Raw genomic sequence first — 20,443 nt, forward strand, 5'->3', positions numbered from 1 at the left:
TTTTCCCCTTGATTTTTCTCTCATTTTTCCCCTTGATTTTTCTCTCATTTTCCCCCTTGATTTTTCTCTCATTTTCCCCCTTGATTTTTCTCTCATTTTTCCCTTTATTTTTCTCTCATTTTTCCCTCGATTTTTCTCTCATTTTTCCCTTGATTTTCCTCTGATTTTCCCCTTGATTTTCCTCTGATTTTTCCCTCGATTTTTCTCTGATTTCCCCTTGATTTTTCTCTCATTTTTCCCCTTGATTTTTCTCTGATTTCCCCTTGATTTTTCTCTCATTTTCCCCCTTGATTTTTCTCTCATTTTCCCCCTTGATTTTTCTCTCCTTTTTCCCCCCTTGATTTTTCTCTCCTTTTCCTCTTGATTTTCCCCTTGATTTTCCCCTTGATTTTTCTCCCTTTTTCCCCCCTCTCCCTTTTCCCTCCCTCACTTTTCCTTCTGGGTTTTCTCTCATCTTCCTCACAGTTTTTCTCTGAGAACCAAAACCAAACGAAAGCCCCTCAATTTTTCTCATTATTTGCTTTTTTAATTACCAACCCCCCAAATGGGCATAATTACTTTAAAAGGGATGTTCCAGAACTGCTGCAAAAGGGCTTTGAGGTGTTGAATAATCCCTGGGAACAGTTAAAATCCCTGGGAACAGTTAAAATCACTGGGTGTGTAATTAAAAAACTCCGTCCAATTAGTGACATCCAAACTGGAAAAGACATCCCGGAGACCCGGAATGAAATTCCTGGAGCCATCCAAACGACTTGGCCTTCCAACGACCTTCTCAGAATTTGCAGTGAAGCTCTGGGAATGTGTTTGGAGACAGGAATGCCCTCCAAGGGTCCTGGCAGGACTGGCATCCGTGCAGTTTGATGGATGCTCCCTGTCTGTGGGCAGCTCTGGGATAACTGAGTCCATTTATTCCAGAGCTGCCCTTTGCCCCCGTCTGGCAAAGTAATGCCAAGTCTTTAAGCTGCTCAGGAATTTGGGAGCTGGCCAGGATGCAGTGCCAGGTTGGGAAAGGGGAATTGAGGGCTGGAAGGAAGGGAGCAGTTGCTGGGGGTGCTGCTGGAGGAGAGGAGTTGTTGCCCGAGGTGGGATATTGAGCCTGGAATTCCTTGGGAGCCCCTCCTTCCTCCAGGGTGTGTCCTGAATGCCAAACCTCTTCCCTGGGCTTTGATGCTCTGCTTTAGGAACTGGAATCCTGGAATGGTTTGGGTGGGAAGGGACCTTAAAGATCCCATTCCAGCCCCTAGACCGGGTTATTCCCTATAAAATAGACCCCTCTGAGGCTTTTCCCCCAGATCTCATCTATCCCAGAGCAGTTGGATGGCAAAGCAGTACAGGACATTCCCGTCCCCTTTCCCTAAATCTCAAATCCATTTGGTTATTTACATGTGAGGTTCCAAAATTAAGCCCAAATTGTTTAATTCCCTTGAAATTGAATCTGTTGCCTGGAAGATCTGTGGATGCACATCCCTGGAATTGCCCAAGGACAAGTTGGACAAGGCTTGGAGCATCCCAGTCTAGTGCAAGGTGTCCCTGCCCATGGAACTGGATGAGTTTAAGGTCCATTCCAACCCAAACCATCCTGGGTTTCCATGAAATTTAGGGAACAGCCTCCATTTTGATGGAACTTTACAGTCTCATTCCATAATATTAAAATCACTGCCTCCATTAAAATCTAGTTCCCAAAAATATGTCCTGAGGCTGACTAACACCGGGCACCACCAGGGATTTGGGTCATGCTTCCTAAAAATAGAATCCCAAATTCACCTTGGGAATTTAGATCAGTAGCCCGTTCCCTTCTCCTGAGGATCGGGAATGGAGACTCTTCTGGAAGATTTGGAGCTGCTGGGAATTGGGAGACAGGCACCAACCACCTTTTTGGTGGTCCCAGTGTCCCACATTCCCATTTCTGTGCTCATGGAGTCACCTCAGTGCTGCTCCTCCTCTCCAGCACCCAGGTGGGATTTGATGGGATTCGTGGTACTGAGGACTTGGAAAATTCCATGGTTTTTTGAGCAGACAAATCCTGTCATATCCCTGAGAAGGAGAGTGAATCCCCAATACCGTTCCCGTTGTATTTACACTGTTTTTGAAGGGAAAACAGCCCAGGAGATGATTTTCCCTGATTTTTCTTTCCCAGTCCAGGCAGTGTGAATTATTTGAGATCTGTAATTCCCAAATTAAGATTGATCATTTCTGTGTACCCTGGTTGGGGTTTGTTTTTTTTTTGGAATTCAGGCTTGCTTCCCACTGAATTAAACTGTAGGAAAAGCATCACCTGGAATTCCAAACCAAATTCCAGTTGCTTGTTTGATACCTGTGTTTGGAATTGGATCAGCTCCGTTTGGAATTTAATGCACGGAGGGACAAAACTCCTCGGCAGAGAGGAGGAATGGGGAGCCCCAGCCTGTGGTTTTTCCCATCTTCCAGCACTTTTGAACTTGTAAGGGATAAAATCCTTTAATAATTTATGATTAATGCCCTTTAGCAGCCAAATTCCCTTAATGGTGGTGACTGGAAAAGGCAGGAAGGAACTCTTCCTGTACAGGGAGCGCTCCCACTTTTCCTCTTGGTGTTTGTGTTGTTTTCTCTGTAAACTCAGGATAATTCACACCTGTATTCCCGGATTTAAAGGGAAAAATCATTCACAGATTTAACTGGCAGAGGAAAATTTGGCAATTAAAACATGAACATTCAGAACATCCAAGTTTATTTCCGTGTTCTTCCACAAACCCCGGGATCTGAAGTACCCAACACACAACCCTGTTTAAGTTGCTTTTTGGGATGTTTTTCCCTCTAAATACACCCTGATCCCAGGAATAAGCCCTTGGAATGTAAGAACTCATTACTCCTGAACACCACGATCCAGAATTTCTCTTCTGGAATGTGGAGAGGACTCAGTTTTTCCTCCATCCCGACCGTGGCAAGGGATCCTCCAGAGCTTCCCCAGCTTTTGGCTGCTGGATGTTGGGATCGGGGCTGCCACACATCCATTTGGATCCCACTGTCTTCCCACTTCCCGCAGGGAATGGTGCTCTCTGCCGAGTACATCAAGAAGAAGCTGGAGCAGGAAATGGTGCTTTCCCAAGCCTTCGGACGTGACCTGGTGAGTTCCAGTTTTCCTTGCAGACAGAGGATGAGAATTCCCTGTAAACCCGGTTTTTAAGGGAATTGCCGTGTCCTGAATGCCTCGTGTTAATTTCTCAGCTCTCCCTTTAATTCCCGTCCCTCTGGATTGCCAGCTCCCTCATGGAATCCTGGAATTTGGTGTTGTAAGAGGACCCTAAAACTCCTCTGGTCCCACCCCCCCTGCCACGGGAAGAGAACATTCCATAAGATCAGGTTGCCCCTCGAGGCTTTTTTATTTTGGAACCCCCAGCACTGCAGAGCTCCTGATTATTCTCTCTTTCCTGAGGCAGGAAGTCCCACGTGGGAATGTGGGACAGGGAACATTAAAACCGAGCCAAGGGGAACTAAAATCCCATCTCCGTGGAGGTTCTCTCTGGAATGCTGTCTCTGGGAGCACATTCCTGGTGCAGGGAGCTATCAGAGATCCCAAGGGAGGCGTTGGGAAGCTGCTTACCTTGGTTTATGGGTTGGGAATAGCTGTGGAAGTGCTGCCTCGGGAGTTTGGGGGATGGAGGGAGAGACACTCCGGCATCCGGCTTCATCCTTCTCTGCCTGGAAAGGGAATATTGGGTTTGTTCCTGGTAATCAGGAGGAATTTTTCCTGGCTTTAGGTACATAAATGCCATCCCAGCGCCCACCAAAGGTTCCTGTATCTCAGGATATTGTTTCTGACAGTTGCCAGCAACAGATATTCCAGGGAAAAGCATCCAGGGAGGTGGAGAAACACTTTCTCCATGGATTTGGATATTATCAGGAAGCTGTGAGGTTTGAGGAAGGGCCAGAGGCTCCTGTCAAATCCCAAAGAATTCAAACAGCTGGTGTGCATTTCCCATTTCTTCCCATCTTTTTTCTTCCAGGGAAGAGCCAGTAGGTCACACACTGATGGAGATGTAGAATTCCAGAAGTGAGTGAATTCCAGCCTCCAGGGCCTGGAGTGCCAGGACAAGGGGGAATGGCTTCCCCCTGATAGAGAGCGGGGTCAAATGGGATACTGGGAAGAAATCCTTCCCTATGGGGATGGTGAGGCCCTGGAATGGATTTCCCAGGGAAGCTGTGGCTACCCCATCCCTGGAAGTGTCCAAGGCCAGGTGGGACAGGTCTTGGAGCAGCCTGGGATAGTGGAAGGTGTTGGGATTGGAACTAGATGAGCTTTAAGGTCCCTTCCCACTCAAACCATTCCGGGATTCCATGATGATTCCATGATCAGAACAAGGAGCTGTTCAGCCGGAATCTGGAGCTTTCGTGTATAAGAACCACTCCAAAACCTGGGGAAAGGGAGAGATTTGGGGGATGAACCCCCGTTAATTTTCGGCGGGACGTCCATTTCTTGTTGGTTTTGGTTTCCAGGGAAGAGGGACAAAACACTACGGCCTGATTGTGGTTGGGCATTCCCTGGGAGCCGGAACTGCTGCCATCCTGTCCTTCCTGCTGCGCCCCCAGTACCCCTCCCTGAAGTGCTTTGCCTATTCCCCCCCAGGTGGGCTGCTCAGGTAGGTCTTGGGATACAGGTGGGACTGGAGCTGGAGCACGGCCCGGTTGGGATCCTCTAAGGAGCAGTAGGAGGGACAGGCAGCCTGGGTTTGCCGAGTGTTCCCTCTGTGGTAGAGTTTGGAATTCAGGGTAGGGTGGCAGGTGGCCGCTCTCCCAGATATTCCCGAGTTGTCTGTGGCTCTCATTTTAATGGAAAATGCAAGTTGGATGCAATTCCCATACTCTTTACCCAGTTCTGATCCAGTTGTTTGGATTCCTTTTCCAAAGAAACTTCACCTCGCTTTGGGATGTGATTTCTCCCATTCCAAAGCGATGCCTAAAAAAGGGCGCAGGGATTGTGCTTTTTGGGTGCTGGTTTCCCTCCCAAGGGGGGAATCCAGGGAGAGACTAATGGGGAATTCCTGCCATTGTAAATGGGAACAGACCTTCTGGTCACATTATTCCCAAACAGAACCATCCCATGGGATTGCTGGCAAGTGAGGGAAGGTCTTTCTAGTTGTCGTGGGGATCCTTGAAATCGGCCCTGGATTCTCCGAAGCTCCCTGTGGCAGTTCCTGCATCATATTCCAGGAGCAGCCAAGGGTTTTAAACCGTCCTGCTGATGGATCTGGACGTTGGCATTCCTTGTTGTTGGCATTTCTGGTTTTCTGCAGCCACAGAGCTACAGAGGAGGATGTTCCATGGGAGTTTTGTGGCTTTTTGTTCAGAAATCCCACTTCCGGGTCCCTTGGGAGCTCCTGACTCGTGTTGTGCCCAGGATCATCTCCGGGAAGCTCCACAGAGTGGGAATCTTAATTCCTTCCCTCTCAGTCCTCAGGTTGCTCCGGAAATTTGCCATCTGAGTTCTCCACAACATTCCAGTGTTTCATTCCACAGTGTCTTTGTCAGGTAGCCTCAGGAGCACGGGATATCTTCTTCCTTGGCCGCCCTGCCGTTCCCAAACTCTTGGAAAATGGCTGTGGGGCATTGAGTTAAAGCACTTCCTTTCCCAGGTATATCCAGAGCCACGTGCAGGGGAGTGTTTGAGCCGTGGGATGTGGATATGAGGCTTTTCCTTCCCAAGGTGCAAATCCCAAAAGCCTGGAAGTAGCTTGGATCCGGGGTTTTGTGCCCCTGGTTCTCTGCCACCGGCCTGGGAATGAAACACTGTTTGCTTCTTCCTGCTCCTGTTTCTCTTCCAGTGAGGATGCCATGGAGTATTCCAAGGAGTTTGTGACTGCAGTGGTGCTTGGGAAAGATCTGGTGCCCAGGCAAGTGGAGGAGTGTCCCAAATCCTTCATGAGTGTTTGCTGTCCTGTCCCCAAATCATCCATTTCCTGTCAGAAACACGTGGATCATCTGTCTCCAGATTCCTCATTTGCCTGTCCTTGTCTCGTTCCTCATTTATCTGCCTGGTTCCTCGTGTTGTTCCTTATTTATCCTCCTGCTTCCCTGTGTTTTCCCTGGGCACCTCCCTCTGTTGGTGCTTCACACACCTCTTTATAGGCAAATCCTTCCTGTGTGCCAGAAAAGTGGGAATATCCTGCCTCTGGAATCACTCACTGTGGTCCCTGGAGCATCAGTGTCGTCTTCCCGGTTTCTCGTGTTATCTTGGATGTGCTGTCACCTCGTGTTTGTCCCAAAATTCCTGTTCCATCTCATATCTCCGACCCAGCTCATTCCTTGGCATCTCTCACCTACCTCATCCCCCGGGATATGTTCTGCTGAGCAGGGATTTGGGCCGGGACAGACAACCTGGCATTTCCCTGGACATGACCTGCTCCATCCCGGAATTTCCTCAGTGGTGTCACTCAGCTCCGAGGCACCTCCCCGAGTCACCTGTTCCGTGTCATCCTTCCCTGGCATCTGGGATTCCTTCCCTGGCATCTGGGATTCCGCTGTCAGCCCCCTGTTCCCTGAGCTCTCTCCCCTCCGTGTTCCCTGCTCTGCTCCCGTTTACTGTCCCAATGGTTCCCAAGGCCCCTCTCCCCCATTCCTGCTCCGGGCTGATGCCACAGCCCACCCTGGAAACCTGCACTGCTTTTCCCCTGCTCCCAATTCCAGCCTGAGTCCACTCCGGGTTTTTCCATTCCAGATTCCAATCTGGTCTGCATTTCCCTCCATTCCAGATCCCAGGCCGAGTCTGGTCTGGGTTTTTCCATTCCAAATTCCTACCCCAGTCCAAGTTCCCCCCATTCTGGATCGTGACCCTGATCTGGTCTGGATTCTCCCTGTTCCAGATCTGGAGCCTAATCCAGTCCGGGTTTTCCCCCATTCCAGATCCGGGTCTGAATCCAGTCTGGATTTTCCCTCATTCCCAGTTCTGACTGTGATCTGGTCCAGATTTTCCCCCATTCCAGATTCCAGCCCCAGTCTTTCCCCCATTCTGGATTCTGGGCCTGATCCAGTCTGGGTTTTCCCCATTCCAGATTCCGGGCATTATCCAGTCCAGGTTTTCCCCCATTCCAAGTTTCACCCTGATTCAGTCCGGGTTTTCCCCCATTCCCAATTCCAGCACTAATCCAGTCCGGGTTTTCCCGCATTCCAGATCCCAGCCCTGATCCAACCTGGGTTTTCCCTCATCCCGGATTCCAGCCCCGATCCCGTATCCTTGTGGTATCCCTTTGAATGTGATTCCTTGTTCTTCTGTGCCCACGTGTCCTCCCCATCCCATTCCCTGCCCGGGTGTTCCAAACATGTCTCCCTCTTTTCCGTAACCCCATCTGCCTGTTTTCCTCACTCCCACTTTCCTCTCTTCCAGGATCGGGCTCTCCCAGCTGGAGGGGTTCCGCCGGCAGCTCCTGGATGTTCTCCAAAGAAGCACCAAACCAAAGGTGAGAGGGAAGAGGGACAAACCCCTGGAAGTGTCTCTGGGCAAGGACAGGGAATTGCAGTGGCGGGAAGGGCAGCTTTCCTCCAGGTGTCCTTGGGATCACTCCTTAGGGAACTCCAGGAACGACGGGAAGAGAAGCCAGGAGAGCTCCGTGGGCTGGTTCCCACTCGGGTGTTCCAAGTTCACCGTCACAGATCCCAAATAATCAAGCAGGGAATTCTCTGTCCAAGCCTGTTTTGGTGTCCGTGTTCCCAGTGTGGATTTTTTCATCCGGGGAAAAAGCTGGGAACAGACTGGAATTGTCTGTTTGTGGGCATGGCGGGGTGATGCTGGGATAAGGAGTCTGGTCATGTTTTGGACGTGGGAAATGTGGGAATTGTCCCTTCCCAGTCTCCACCATTACGCCGAGATAGGAAAAAACCGTAAAACGTGAAGATTTTTGGGGATAAAACATCACAGGAATTACCTGAGCTTGTGTTTATTTCTGTTGTTAAATTCTAATTTTTGTGGTCTGGCTTCAGGTTCTTGGAGAATTCTTTGTGATTTCTGAGGGGGTTTTGTGGATTTTAGGGTTTTTTTTGGTGTTTTTTTTTCCTGTTTTTTTAGGGTTGTTTTCCGGTGGGTTTTTGATTTTTTTTTTTTTTTTGGTGTTTTCTTAAGGGTCCTTTTGGGATGAGTTCTTAAGTTTTTTAGTGTCTTTTTCTGGTGCTTTTTAGGACTTTGTTTTGGTGTTTTTTTAAGGTCTTTGGTGGGTTTTAAGGTGGGTTTTTAAGGTTTTTTTGGTGATTTCCTAGGAGTCTTTTGTGCTTTCTGTTACATTTTTTAGGGGGTTTGGTGGGGTTTTGTGGGGTTTTTTAGGGCTTTTTTGGGTGGTTTGTGGGGGGTTGTGTTTTTTAAGTTTTGGGGGGGGGTTTTTTAGTTTTTTTTTGGTGAGTTTCTAAGTTTTTTAGTGGGATTTGGTGGGTTTTTGGTAGTTTTTTTAGGGAGGTTTTGTGGGTTTTTAGGGGGGGTTGGTGCTTTTTTAGGGTTTTTTATGGGTGGGTTTTTTTTTTTTTTTTTGTTGGGGGTTTGGTGGGTTTTTAGGGGGGTTTTTTGGTAGTTTTTAAGGTTTTTTTGGTGGATTTGAGGGGGGTTTAGTGCCTAAAATCCTAAACAACTTTATTACCTGCATTGTTTAATCTCATCCTTGGTTTTGTCCATTAAAAATTGCTTCCTTTATCCTGGAAAATACCAATTTATCAGCTGAGGGACATCAATCCTATAGATCCTTGACTATCCAAAGAAAAACAAGGAGAGACGGGATGTTGGCTTAAAACTGGGGAAGGAAAACCAACTTTGCAGAAACACTGGGATCATTTCTGTCTCCAGCTTCCTCATTTCCCTGGCCTTGTGTTATTCCATATTTATCCTCCTGCTTCCCTGTGTTATTCCTCATTTATCCTCCTGCTTCCCCTTGTTATTCCATATTTATCCTCCTGTGTTATTCCTTATTTATCCTCCCCGTGTTTTCCCTGGACGTCTCTGTTGGTGTTTCCCACACCTTTTTATAGGCAATTTCCACCTACGTGACAGAGAACGGGGAATATTCCCCCCTCTGGAATTGTGCTCCCTGGCCCAGGGCTATCCCTATTCCGGAACCCGAGCCCCAAACCCGGGATCTGTGCCCTTTGTCCCGCTCAAACCTCCCCAATCCCACGGGGTGACCGTGCTTTTCCCCGCGCTCTTCTCCCTCCTCGCTCAGTGGCGGATCATCGTGGGGGCCACCAAGTGCATTCCCAAGTCGGAGCTTCCCGAGGAGCCGGAGGAGAGCTCAGTGCCGAGCCAGCGGCTGTGGGCCCACCCCAGCGACCTGACCATCGCGCTGTCGGCCAGCACGCCCCTCTACCCGCCCGGCCGCATCATCCACGTCGTGCACAACCACCCCGCCGAGCAGTGCTGGTGAGTCCCGCCCTTCCCGGCAGGAGAACGCCCGCAGATGACAATTAAGGTGGTTGGTTTGGTTTTTTTCCCTGCCGTCTAGAACGGTTTAGGTTGGAATGTGGGAGCCTGCCGCTGCTCCAGGGTGCTCCGAGCCGGCCTCGGACACTTCCCGGGATGGGGCAGCCACAGCTTCCCAGGGAAATCCGTTCCGGGGCCTCAGTGCCCTCACGGGGAAGGGTTTCTTCCCAGCGTCCCGTGTAAACCAGCACATGGAATGGTTTGGGATGGAAGGGACTTAAGGATCATCCAATCCACGGCAGGGACACCTTCTGCTGCTCCAGGTTGCTCCGAGCCGGCCTCGGACATTTCCCGGGATGGGGCAGCCACAGCTTCCCAGGGAAATCTGTTCCGGGGCCTCAGCGCCCTCACGGGGAAGGGTTTCTTCCCAGCGTCCCGTGTAAACCAGCACATGGAGTCCTGGAATGGTTTGGGATAGAAGGGACTTAAGGATCATCCAGTCCACGGCAGGGACACCTTCTGCTGCTCCAGGTTGCTCCGAGCTGGCCTCGGACATTTCCTGGGATGGGGCAGCCACAGCTTCCCAGGGAAATCCGTTCCGGGGCCTCAGCGCCCTCACGGGGAAGAGTTTCTTCCCAGCATCCTGTGTAAACCAGCACATGGAGTCCTGGAATGGTTTGGGATGGAAGGGACTTAAGGATCATCCAGTCCACGGCAGGGACACCTTCCGCTGCTCCAGGTTGCTCCAAGCTGGCCTGGAGCACCTCCAGGGATGGGGCAGCTGCAGCTTCCCTGGGAAATCCATTCCAGGGCCTCACCTCCCTCACAGGGAAGGATTTCTTCCCAGTGTCCCACCTAAACCCACCTTCTGGCAGTGGGAAGCCATTCCCCCTTGTCCTGTCCCTCCGGGCCCTTCTCCAAATTCCCTCTCCAGCTCTCTGGGAGCCCCTTCAGGCACTGGGATGTGATTCCCTGTTGGATAATGCAGATTCTGGAGCAGCACGTGCTTCAACATCTCCTCCCTCTGTTTTTCCCGCCGTTGCTTTTTCTCCGTCTCCAACCGAAACATTTCCCTGCTCTTTCATCCCGTTTTCCCCTTTGTTTGGATCCCTTTTCCAGCTGCTGCGAGCAGGAGGATCCCACTTATTTCGCCATCTGGGGGGACAACAAGGCCTTCAACGAGGTGATCATCTCCCCGGCCATGCTCCACGAACACCTTCCCTACGTGGTCATGGAAGGGCTCAACAAGGTAAGGGGACTGGGATCCCGAACATCCATGTGGGATAGTCACTCCTTGCCCTGGAATGCTGGAGGTTTAAATGCACGAGGCCGTTTGTTTTGGGGAAGAGGAGGAAAAGGGCTGATGCTCCAGGTCAGTCGGGCACGGGATGCTGGAGCTGGATGTGGTGAGGTCTGGGAATGGCATTCCCGGGGTTCCCAGTCCTGTTTCCAAACGTCACGTCGGATTAACGGGAGGTTGGGGGTGGTTGGTTCATTCCAGGGGGTGCCCACTGGATGAGTCCGGGTGACATCCGGGGATATGTCAGGATTGATCCATCTAATCCTTCGTCTCCAGACCTTTCCTCGTGCTTCCAGGCGGCTTTGGGAAGAAAGAGGCAAATCCAGCTCCCAGTAAATCCCTGCTGTTCCTCTCCTTGCCTTGGACAGGTCTTGGAAAACTACAACAAGGGGAAAACCGCTTTGCTTTCCGCAGCCAAGGTGATGGTGAGTCCGACGGAAGTGGATCTCACTCCGGAGCTGATATTCCAGAGCCAGCCCTTGCCCAGCGGCCCTTCCATTCAGGTGGGAACCGGAGCCATCCCAGCGGACAGGAGGAACAGCAGCACCAAGTAAGGATGGATTTGGGCGGGAATGTTGGCTCTAGGTGTGGATCCTCTCCCTCTTGGAGCGCTGTGATCCGTGTTTGTGGACAGATCCAAGGGATGCCTTTGTGGGACTTGTGTCAGGGGGGAAAAGATCCTTTGTGTCCCTCAGGAATCTGAGTGGAGCAAGGTCAGGAGAACATACAAGGTGTGGAAGAAACCTCCTTTTGCTCCTTATCCAGGCAAATCTGGTTTTCCCAAGGTGAAACTTCCAGCCAGATTTGGTGATTTTCCGAAGCTTAGCACAACATATACATTTAAAGCTGCTTCATGCTGGGATTTATGGAATATTGCAAACAGGATCACGTTGGGAACATGGATATAGGTGAGGGGAAAGCAGTTGGTGTCCTGTTTGGGAAGGATAAGAGCAGGAAATCCAGCAGAAAACAGGGAAGAGGCATATTCCAAGTGCTGAGGGTGTTCCCAAATCTGGACTGGCAGGGAAAACAGGGAAAATGAAGGAAGGGAGGCGGTTTGCATCCAGAGGTAGCTGTGAGTGGAACCAGGAGATGGAACTGTGTGGGTGGGAAGGGATAATTCCTTGGCAAGGGAAGCACCTCCATGGGGTTTTCAGGGAGAGAGACCCAACAAGGAGCTGTGGGGTGAGGGATTTCTGGATAAGTGTGAGGTCATAGGAGGGAGATTTAAATTCAGAGGGAAGATGAGGCAGCAGATAACGTGGGAAAATGGGAATATTCTTGTCACAGGGAGTGAATGGTCAGAGGCAGTGAAGGAGAGCTTGGAAGCAGAACACAGCCGGGATGGAACAGGGATTGTCCCAGGTTTTTGAGGGCTACAGTAAGACTGGGAAGGTGGTGTTTAATTCCAGGTTAGAACCATCTTAGTGTGTCAGATTTCCTCTTTTGGGATTCTTGGAATCTCTTTCTAAATCACTGTTACTCCACTGAAGCTGCAGAGGGATCAGATATTGCCTTACCTCATGAAGCATTCCCTGTATATCCCTCATGAAGCATTCCCTGTATATCCCTCATGAAGCATTCCCTGTATATCCCAGCCCTTTGGCAGGGGCAGGAGTCCTCTCCCAAACTCAGGCTCTCTTCCCAAATACTTGCATAATTCCATGTCCTTAAGGCTGTTGATCCCAGGCCTGGTGCGGGAGCTCCTTCCCTGTGTTTTTCTGGAAGAGCCTGCCTGATCCTTAAAATCTTGGTGTAGCTGGAGTTTTCCTACCTGTCTTAAAGGCTGGTCATGGAAAATGCTCTGACAGCCTCGTGGGATTTGTGGTGGGATCACCAGCACGGAGAAGGAGGGGGAAAGCCTGAGCCTGGAGTGGTTCCAGAGTGGGAAAAGACGGAGAAAGTGGGTTAAGTGTAGGTTGGTCCTTCAGTCTCTCTCCCCTAAATCCTCTTTAATGCGGAGGTTTTGGATGCTTTGGAAGTGCTGCAGGTTTCTCTGGGAGCAGAGCCACGATCCCAAGTGACAGTGGTGCTGGAGAAGGAAAACATCGGGAGAATCATGGAATGGTTTGGGATGGAGGAGACCTTAAACACCATCTCATTCCAACCCCCTGCCATGGGCAGGGACTCCTTCCACCAGCCCAGATCGCTCCAGCCTGGAACACCACCAGGGATGGGGATTCCACAGCCTGTCTGGGCAGGAGAGAGGGATTTATTTAGCTAGGAAAGCAGGGAGAAGGGCAGGAACCAGAGTTTGCTGAGGGGAGAGCCAGTGTGATGTTTTCCGTTGGGAGAACGGAGCAGTGAGGGATTTGCAGGAGTCCTGGATGGGTTTGGTTGGAGGAACCGTGCGAGGAACTCTGTGCCCGACGCTCGGATCCTCTGGCCGCCTCCTCACGCTCTCTTTTCCCGCTGCAGGAGCAAATCCCACTCGGAGATCAGCCTGGAGGGGTTCTACGAGACGAAGCCGCTTTCCCCGGTGCAGAAGGACCCGGTGGAGCTGCTGCTCCTGGACACCAAGGAGCGCCTTTCCGTGGAGCTGCAGGACCGCCGGGCCCCTCTGGCCACCATGGAGAGCCTCTCGGACAACGAGTCCATCTACAGCTTCGACTCGCGGCGCTCCTCCGGCTTCCGGAGCATCCGGGGCTCGCCCAGCCTGCACGCGGTCATGGAGAAGGACGAGACGCACTGCTTTTACATCGACCCCGTCATCCCCGAGGAGAACCCTTCCCTCAGCTCCCGCACCGAGCTGCTGGCCGCAGACAGCCTCTCCAAGCATTCCCAGGAGACGCAGCCCCCGGAGAACGTCCTCAACAGCGGGGACACCACCCCCCGGCGCCGCTGCAGCGCGGAGGGCGCCGGGAGCGACGGCGAACGCGGCCCCTCGTCCCCCCGGGAGGAGCCGGCGCTGCACAACGGCCGCCTGGCCGACGTGCCCAGCCCCCAGGTGCTGGAGTTCGCCGAGTTCATCGACAGCCTCTTCAACCTGGACAGCAAGAGCAGCTCCTTCCAGGACATCTACTGCATGATGGTGTCGGACAGCTCCAGCGACTTCGCCGAGCTCCCCAAGTCCGTGAGCGACCAGGAGATCCTGCTGCGGGCGCAGTACGAGCCCAACCTGGTCCCGAAGCCGCCCCGGCTGTTCGCGGGATCGACGGATCCCTCGTCGGGCATCTCCGTGTCGCCCTCCTTCCCCCTCAGCTCGTCCGGGGAGCTCATGGACATCACTCCCACGGGCGTGAGCAGCCAGGAATGCCTGGCCACGGACAAAATCCGGACTTCCACCCCCTCCGGACACGTAACCAGCCCCGCCAAGCAGGACGACCTCATGATTTCGGCCCTCTAGTGCTTGGGAACAGGGGTGGAATGATCCCGGTGGGATAATCCGTGGAGGAGAGGAGCGGTCGGGATGGGAGGAGACGGCCGGGAACATCCCTTCCGGGGTGGCGCAGCGGTGGCTGGAGGATGGATTGTGCTGGAATGCCGTGCATGGAGCTTGGGAGAAGCTTCGCCCCGTGGGGCCTGAGAGGGTCTGAGGCACTAAAATTCCCTACCTCAGCCTGGCTCTCATTCCAGAGGCGGATTCCTTGCCCCGGGGCTCCTGCTGAGTTTGGGAGCGAGACACCCTGCTCTGGGAATCCTCCGGGGTGGATTCCCTGGAACTCGAGGCTGGAGAGTTGGAAGCAGGAGGGGGGGGCTGGGATGGATCCCCCCTCCGGAGCGCAGCCGCTGCTTTGGGAGATGAGCGGATTGAGACTCTGGGCCCTGTTGCACTACCACGGATCCGGCCCGAGCTCCAATCCGGCCACTTCCATGGGGATTGCTTTTGTAGGACACTGCTGTTTTAAAGCCATCGGGGCCGTATCCCCCCAAATCCAGCCTCCCATTCCCGGCCGGGCGCAGCGGGAACGGGGCTGGCACTGTGTTTCCTCTCCCCCGAGTATTCCTGAGGGAAGGACCCTGTTCCCAAGAGCCAGATCCCTCTGCCGCGTCCGAGCTCTCCTGGATCTCACCACCTTCGCTTCTGGATTCCCTGGACCCCTCTGAGCTGGCGACATTCCTGTGGGACTGCCGGGATTCTCGTCTCGGAGCTGCCTGGAGGGATCGGCTGGAAAATCGGCCCGGCGTTGTTTTCCGAGTCCCTGTGGAATCCGGGAGCCTTTCCTGGGTTGGATCCCTCTGGGTCCTCACACCACCCATGTGCAGCACCCATGGATCGGTGGCAGCCTGTCGTTGGGAATTCAGGGAAAAGATGGATTTTTTTTTTTTTCCGAGTGTTGAAACCTTGTGTGTGTTTACAGAGCTGCTGTTTGGGAAGGTATTTATGAAGGAAACAGGGAGGTTTTCCCAAAGGAAAAGCCCGGCCATCCTCTCCTCCCCGTGCCTTTTCTGCTGGGGGCTGAGGGAAGAGAGGGTGGGCAGGCAGAATTCCAAGTTCCCTGCTTTCCGGGTGGCTGGGATCTGGGGGGAGCTGCCTGCATCCCTCTCCCCCCTCCCTCTACGCTCCCCTGCACAAGCCCCTGGAGTGAAGCTGGAGGGAGTTGGGATTGAATCTGCCTGAGCTGCCCCAGGGTCCGGAGGAGCCTGCTCAGCTCTCCAGGCAGGTTTTCCAATGATGGGAGCAGCAGGAAAACTACCTATTTAGGGAATGAAACCCTTCTGTGACCTGGAAAAGGCCCTTCGTTGGCAAAGCAAAGCTCGGCACTTCCCGAGGGGTCTCCCTGGAGTTCTCTCCTCCTTCCCTGGAAAAGAAAGTCCCACTTTAACTTCCTTAGAATCCTGTCCCCTTCCTTAGCTGGGATATTTCCATGTTGGGAGATGCTGTGCAGAGCCGGCAGATCCCTGGGCTCCCCGTGGTGTCCCGAAGCCTTGGGATGGGCCTTCCTTTGGGAATAACTGGTAATCCAGCAGGAGCACTTTATAACCCATGTGCACTGATGGAAGCGACTCCAGGTGCACGGAATTTCACTGGAATCTCTGTCCAAGTGCTGGTATCCCCCTCACCTGACCCCAGGATACACATTCCCTGCTCCTTCCCCATTCCAGAGCCTTCCGAAGTGCTTTCGGTGGGAAGTTAGGACGTTATCCCTGTGCTTTAAGGTTCCAAAGGTGGTGTGACCTTTCCCTGCGTGGAGCTGGAGCAGAGGAAGCCCCTCTGGATTCAGAGGAATGCGAGGAAGGAAAAATCCTTTGGTTCCAAGCCATGGGAAGTTCCTTTTGTTTTTGTAGGTCCTGTAAAAAGGAGCAGGGTGGGGAGCTCGGCACAGCCCAGTCCCTGCCCTCGGGAAGCACCACCGAGGTGATTTTTCAGGAATACGCACAAAAACCCGGGAAGTTTGGAGGGGAAGAGGGGAGCTGAGGGGCAGGGGGGGCAGGGCTAGCAGGCTAGCTCACTTCCCAGCCCGGGAATGGGAATAAGGAGCTCATTCCTGCCCTTGATCCCGGCAGGAATTAACCCTTAGCACTAAGGCAGAGCTTTGGATCTGCAAAGCACTTTAAAACCTTGAGGAAAGGATCATCTCCGTCCCTGGGAGCCGCAGGGACACCTGGGATTGGGCGGGATCCCTGGGGAGGAGGTGCCTTCAGGCGAGGAAAGTGGGAATATCTCCCTCCTGAACGGTTCCAGTCGGGATCTGCTGGCGTTGAATGGCTCAAATGTTGCACTAGAAAGTCACTTCCCACCTGTGTCCTGGAAAACTCCATCCCTGGCTGACTGGTCCCTTCTCTGGGCCATTGGAACTGTATCCCATGGGAAGGGGGTTCCCTGGCCCTGACTGGAAGCAGCCTGGAATGCTGCACTAAAAGCCTGGCAGTCCCTCATTCCTGGGAGCTGGGCTTGCCATGGATCCAGGGAGTGAAGGTGGAAAGGAATCCCCTGAAGGTTCAGATTGTGCCAAACCGTGGACAATTCCTGGGCTTCGGTGTTCCCTCTTGACACACAGATCTGATCCCAGTGCTCCCTAAGGAAATCCGTGTTCTTGGAATTGTTTCGGCTTTAAATCTCTTTTTGTCTGGATCCCCATCCCTGTGTCTTGATCCCCATCATTCCAAGTCTCAATTCCCATCACTCCTTTGCTCTAAGGGCGGTTGGAAAGGCTGATCTCCTGTTCCTTCCTGGAAAAGCACCTCTGGAATGCTGGAATAAATGCTAAACCCGCAGTGGATGCCTCCTGCATCCACCCTGGCCACGCTTCCTGCTTTCTCTGCCCACTCTTCCTTTGGAAATGTGGAGCATCTCCAGATTTTTTCTTGGCTTCTGCTTCCTCCCCTTGAGCTTTGTGCCTTCCAGTCTTCCTGGATTCCCGTGATATTCCGACAGGATGCTCCACCCTGCGGCGAGGCAGGGCCGGAAGTGCCTGACATCCCAAATCCCAGGCACCCAGTTCCGTGTCACATCCTCCAAATCCAGCACTGGATGGCCTTTAAAGGCCCTTTCCAATGCGGAGGATTCCGGGAGTTTCTTGGGAGAGGAGTGGAGCATCTGCATCCCTAATAATTGATTTGCTTGTGGCTTTACCTGCGGCACTGCCAGGAATTTTGGGAAGGATGTGCTGAGGGATTTACAAGCCCTCCTCCAATATTTATCCCTGTTCCCTCTCCTTCTCCATTTGGAATGTTGAATTCCTCCTAAAACTTCCACTTCCCTCTTTTCTTTGCTCCCTGTTCCTCTCACCTCATCCCTCCTCTTATCCCACATCCTTGATAGCTCCACTTGAACAGGGAAAACTGTTCCCTGCAATCTCAGGATGATCCAAAGCACTTAAATGGAATTCCTGGAATTTTGAAGAACTTTTTTTCCCCGGGGAAAACTGGATTTTTAGGAGATGTTCTGCTCTCTCCAGAGGACTGGGATGGCAAAGCTGGTGGTGAGTGTGGATGTATAAATCCAAAGATTCCCATCTCCATTCTTTGGGATATTGTTGCTTCGATTCCTGAAGTAGTTGATGGTCCCCAGAAGGATTTAGGTGGGAAATCTTTGTCCAGAAAGGAGGGAAAACACAGGAGGGAGGGAAAACTCCAGGAGCAGGATCTAATATATTCCTCAGGCACTTGGATGTTTTCCCAGCTTTTTTTTTCCTCTTTTCCTGCAGGCAGATGATAATGTTGCCATGGAATCCCCCAGACTGGATTTCCAAACTGGGACATAGGGATAATCAGGATTATCCCTGGAAACGGGAATTAAGCGGGAATAGTCATTGCTGTGTTTAGGTTTGTATCCGTAGGGTTGGATTTCCATGTTTGCCTTGGGAATTGCTGGGCTGGAGCTCTGCTGGCTGCTGGCTTTATCCCTGTCCAGTCTGGGATATCATTCCCTTGGCAGTAGAACATTCCAGCTTTGCGGGATGGTAGCAGGAACATTTCATTCCCATGTTTTTTTTAGGGATAGGGGTTGTGACTGCATCCTTTGGGGAACATGCAAACATTCCCAGGGAGGTTGGGGACTCCTCATCCCTGACGTTGTTCCAGGCCAGCTCGGACAGGACTTGGAGCAACCTGGAATAGCAGGAGATGTCCCTGCCCCTGGAACTGGGGGGGCTTGAAATCCCTTCCCGCCCCAATCCTTCCGGGGCTCTGGAATTCCAGCGTTCCTGCTGTCCCTTTAGGCAGGAAAGGGAAGGTTGGAATTCCAGCAGCTGCTCTGATGACAGATTCCTCTGGAGGAAGGCACTGGGAAGCTCTGGCTGGATCGGGCTCCTTGCACGTTCCCGGAGCCCGTGCGGGGCTGATTTTAGGGAAGAGCCGCTGGATTTCGGGAGGAGCACGTTCCTTGTGCCAAAGCTCCCCCTCACGGTGCTCCTGCGATGCTCCAAGTATCCTGCGGGAGGCAAACACTGCCCGTCCTCGGGAAGGAGGAGAGGCAGGAATGTTGCGGCTGGAAGCTGGGATTCCATGGGGGAGTTCTTGTTCTCCAGCAGGACCCGTAGTGGGGTTATGGATGGGAATGGGATGGATCAGGAGCCACTGATGTCCTCCCCCCTCTTCCAGCTCCCAAGGAGCTGCCTAAGGGCTGGAAATTCCAAATATCCAAGGATTAGAGAAATTCCTTGCTTTGTCACAGGGACCTGCAATCCTGAAAATCAGCAGCTGTCCCCATTCCCGTTGTTTCCTTCCTTGTTCACTGAGTCCATACTTCTTGTGCCTTTGTTTTCCATGGCTTCAGGTCCCAGCCTCCTGCCTGGGACCGGATTTTTGGGATCAGACATCTCCCGCTTCCTTTCCCACTTCTCTGGGTCCGTGGAATTGTGGCCGCAGAGCTGCCTTTGCTTCCGAGCCCTCCTGTTCTCCCTCAGCCAGGAATTCCCACTTCTTCCTGCTCTTCCCTGCTGCCTCAGGTCGTATCCAAGTGCCAAAAGCAAATCCTGACCTGGGGCAGGAGGTTCCCTCATCCCTGGCTCTGGAACAGCCACCTTCCAAAGGGAAGCTGCCTGGGAATTTTCCCTGCTTTCCTTGCTGCGTCCTCACCGTGTCCTGACATTCCCACCTTCCCAGACACCCGTGGGATGAGGGAAATCTCTGCCTGGCTCCACCTTGATTCCTGCAAACCCTTAAACACGGAGCAGTCCAGGCACAAACCTCCATGCTGGGTTTTGTTGGGATTCCGCTTCCCTGCTCAAATCCTGGGATTTGTGCAGTCCCCATGGCTCAGACTCGGAGGTCCTGGAGCAGCGGGAGGAGGTGGCACAGCCCTGCCCTGATATCCTGCTTTGGGGAAGTTCAGGGATCGTGTCAGGGTGTTTTTCCTGGGACACAGCCAGACTTTTGGCTCTGGACTCCTTTCCCGGGATGTTCCCGGCGCTCGGTGGGACGAGTGGCCTCCCCTGCAGCTCCAGGTTCCCACTTTTCCCTCCCCCAGTCAGCTGAGCGATGTCCAGGGAATACTCCCGAGCTCCTGTCCGGGTGATGAACAGAATTCCTAATGGCACAGGGTTTTTTGGGATGGGCTGTGCCTCCCTTCCCGTGTCCGCGGGGCAGCAGGAATGTTGTGCCCTGCTCCGCCTCTGGAAAAGCCCTTTTTCCTGCTGTGCCCTGTGTCCCATCCCGAGCTGGGGCAGCTCAGAGCAGGAAAACCATGGATCCATTAACTCCTCGCCCCAAATTGCCTCGGGGGAGCTGAAGCCTCTGGAATTTTTGGGAGAACTCTGAGCTGCTCCGAGCATTCCCCAGGGGGCTCGGAGCGCTTGGATATAGGGAGGGGAGGGGGGACCAGCCCAGCTTCCTGCATCCCTCTGCTCATCCCGGGAATGCTGCCTTCCACATCCCTGCTCCGAGCTGCCCCAGCATGAAGATTCCAAGGAAACTCGAGCACTTCCTCACGTGCCATTCCTTCTCCACGGGACTGTTTTTGTAGCGCTGGATGGAAGCTCCGAACTAATCCCGCTGTAAAGAGCAGGCTCCGGAATTATAACCTTATTCCATAGAGATGGATGTATATAAATTTTCTGTATATTCTATGGCACTGTGTATAAAATGGATGTTGGAAGCACGGCTGGAGTCTGTGGCTCTTCCCAAAGGATGTCCCGGACACGGATGGTTGGGATTTGCCGGAGGTTTCCTGCCTTGAGAGGGCCGGGAGTGGGAAGGCTGTGAGGAATTTGGGGGGGTGTGTGTCTTGGGAATGCTCCAGGGAAGCACTGAGGGGTGGTTGGTGCTTTCCCAGCTCTGCCTGGTCTGGATCTCGGCCTTTGGGAATCATCCACATGGAGAGGTGGTGGAAGCCACATCCCTGGAAGTGTTCAAATCCCGGGGGGAGCAGCCTGGCCTGGTGGGAGGTGTCG

The 20,443-nt window shown here is 52.8% G+C and overlaps 1 protein-coding gene across 1 annotated transcript in view; it reads left to right on the forward strand.

Annotated features, from left to right (window-relative positions):
- The window catches only part of DAGLA (diacylglycerol lipase alpha), a 53,951-nt gene extending 33,798 nt beyond the window's left edge, over window positions 1–20,153 (forward strand). Inside the window, exons 11-18 of the mRNA XM_017838934.1 lie at window positions 2,815–3,103; window positions 4,474–4,616; window positions 5,799–5,867; window positions 7,358–7,430; window positions 9,171–9,367; window positions 10,487–10,616; window positions 11,036–11,217; window positions 13,086–20,153. Coding sequence (XP_017694423.1) covers window positions 2,815–3,103; window positions 4,474–4,616; window positions 5,799–5,867; window positions 7,358–7,430; window positions 9,171–9,367; window positions 10,487–10,616; window positions 11,036–11,217; window positions 13,086–14,013 — 2,011 coding nt within the window. The 3' untranslated portion in view covers window positions 14,014–20,153. The remainder of the gene's footprint in view (window positions 1–2,814; window positions 3,104–4,473; window positions 4,617–5,798; window positions 5,868–7,357; window positions 7,431–9,170; window positions 9,368–10,486; window positions 10,617–11,035; window positions 11,218–13,085) is intronic.
- Window positions 20,154–20,443: the final 290 nt, after the last annotated feature.

The sequence above is a fragment of the Lepidothrix coronata genome, unplaced genomic scaffold (assembly GCF_001604755.1).
Source record: "Lepidothrix coronata isolate B3197 unplaced genomic scaffold, Lepidothrix_coronata-1.0 Scaffold369, whole genome shotgun sequence".
Classification (NCBI taxonomy): Eukaryota; Metazoa; Chordata; class Aves; order Passeriformes; family Pipridae; genus Lepidothrix; species Lepidothrix coronata.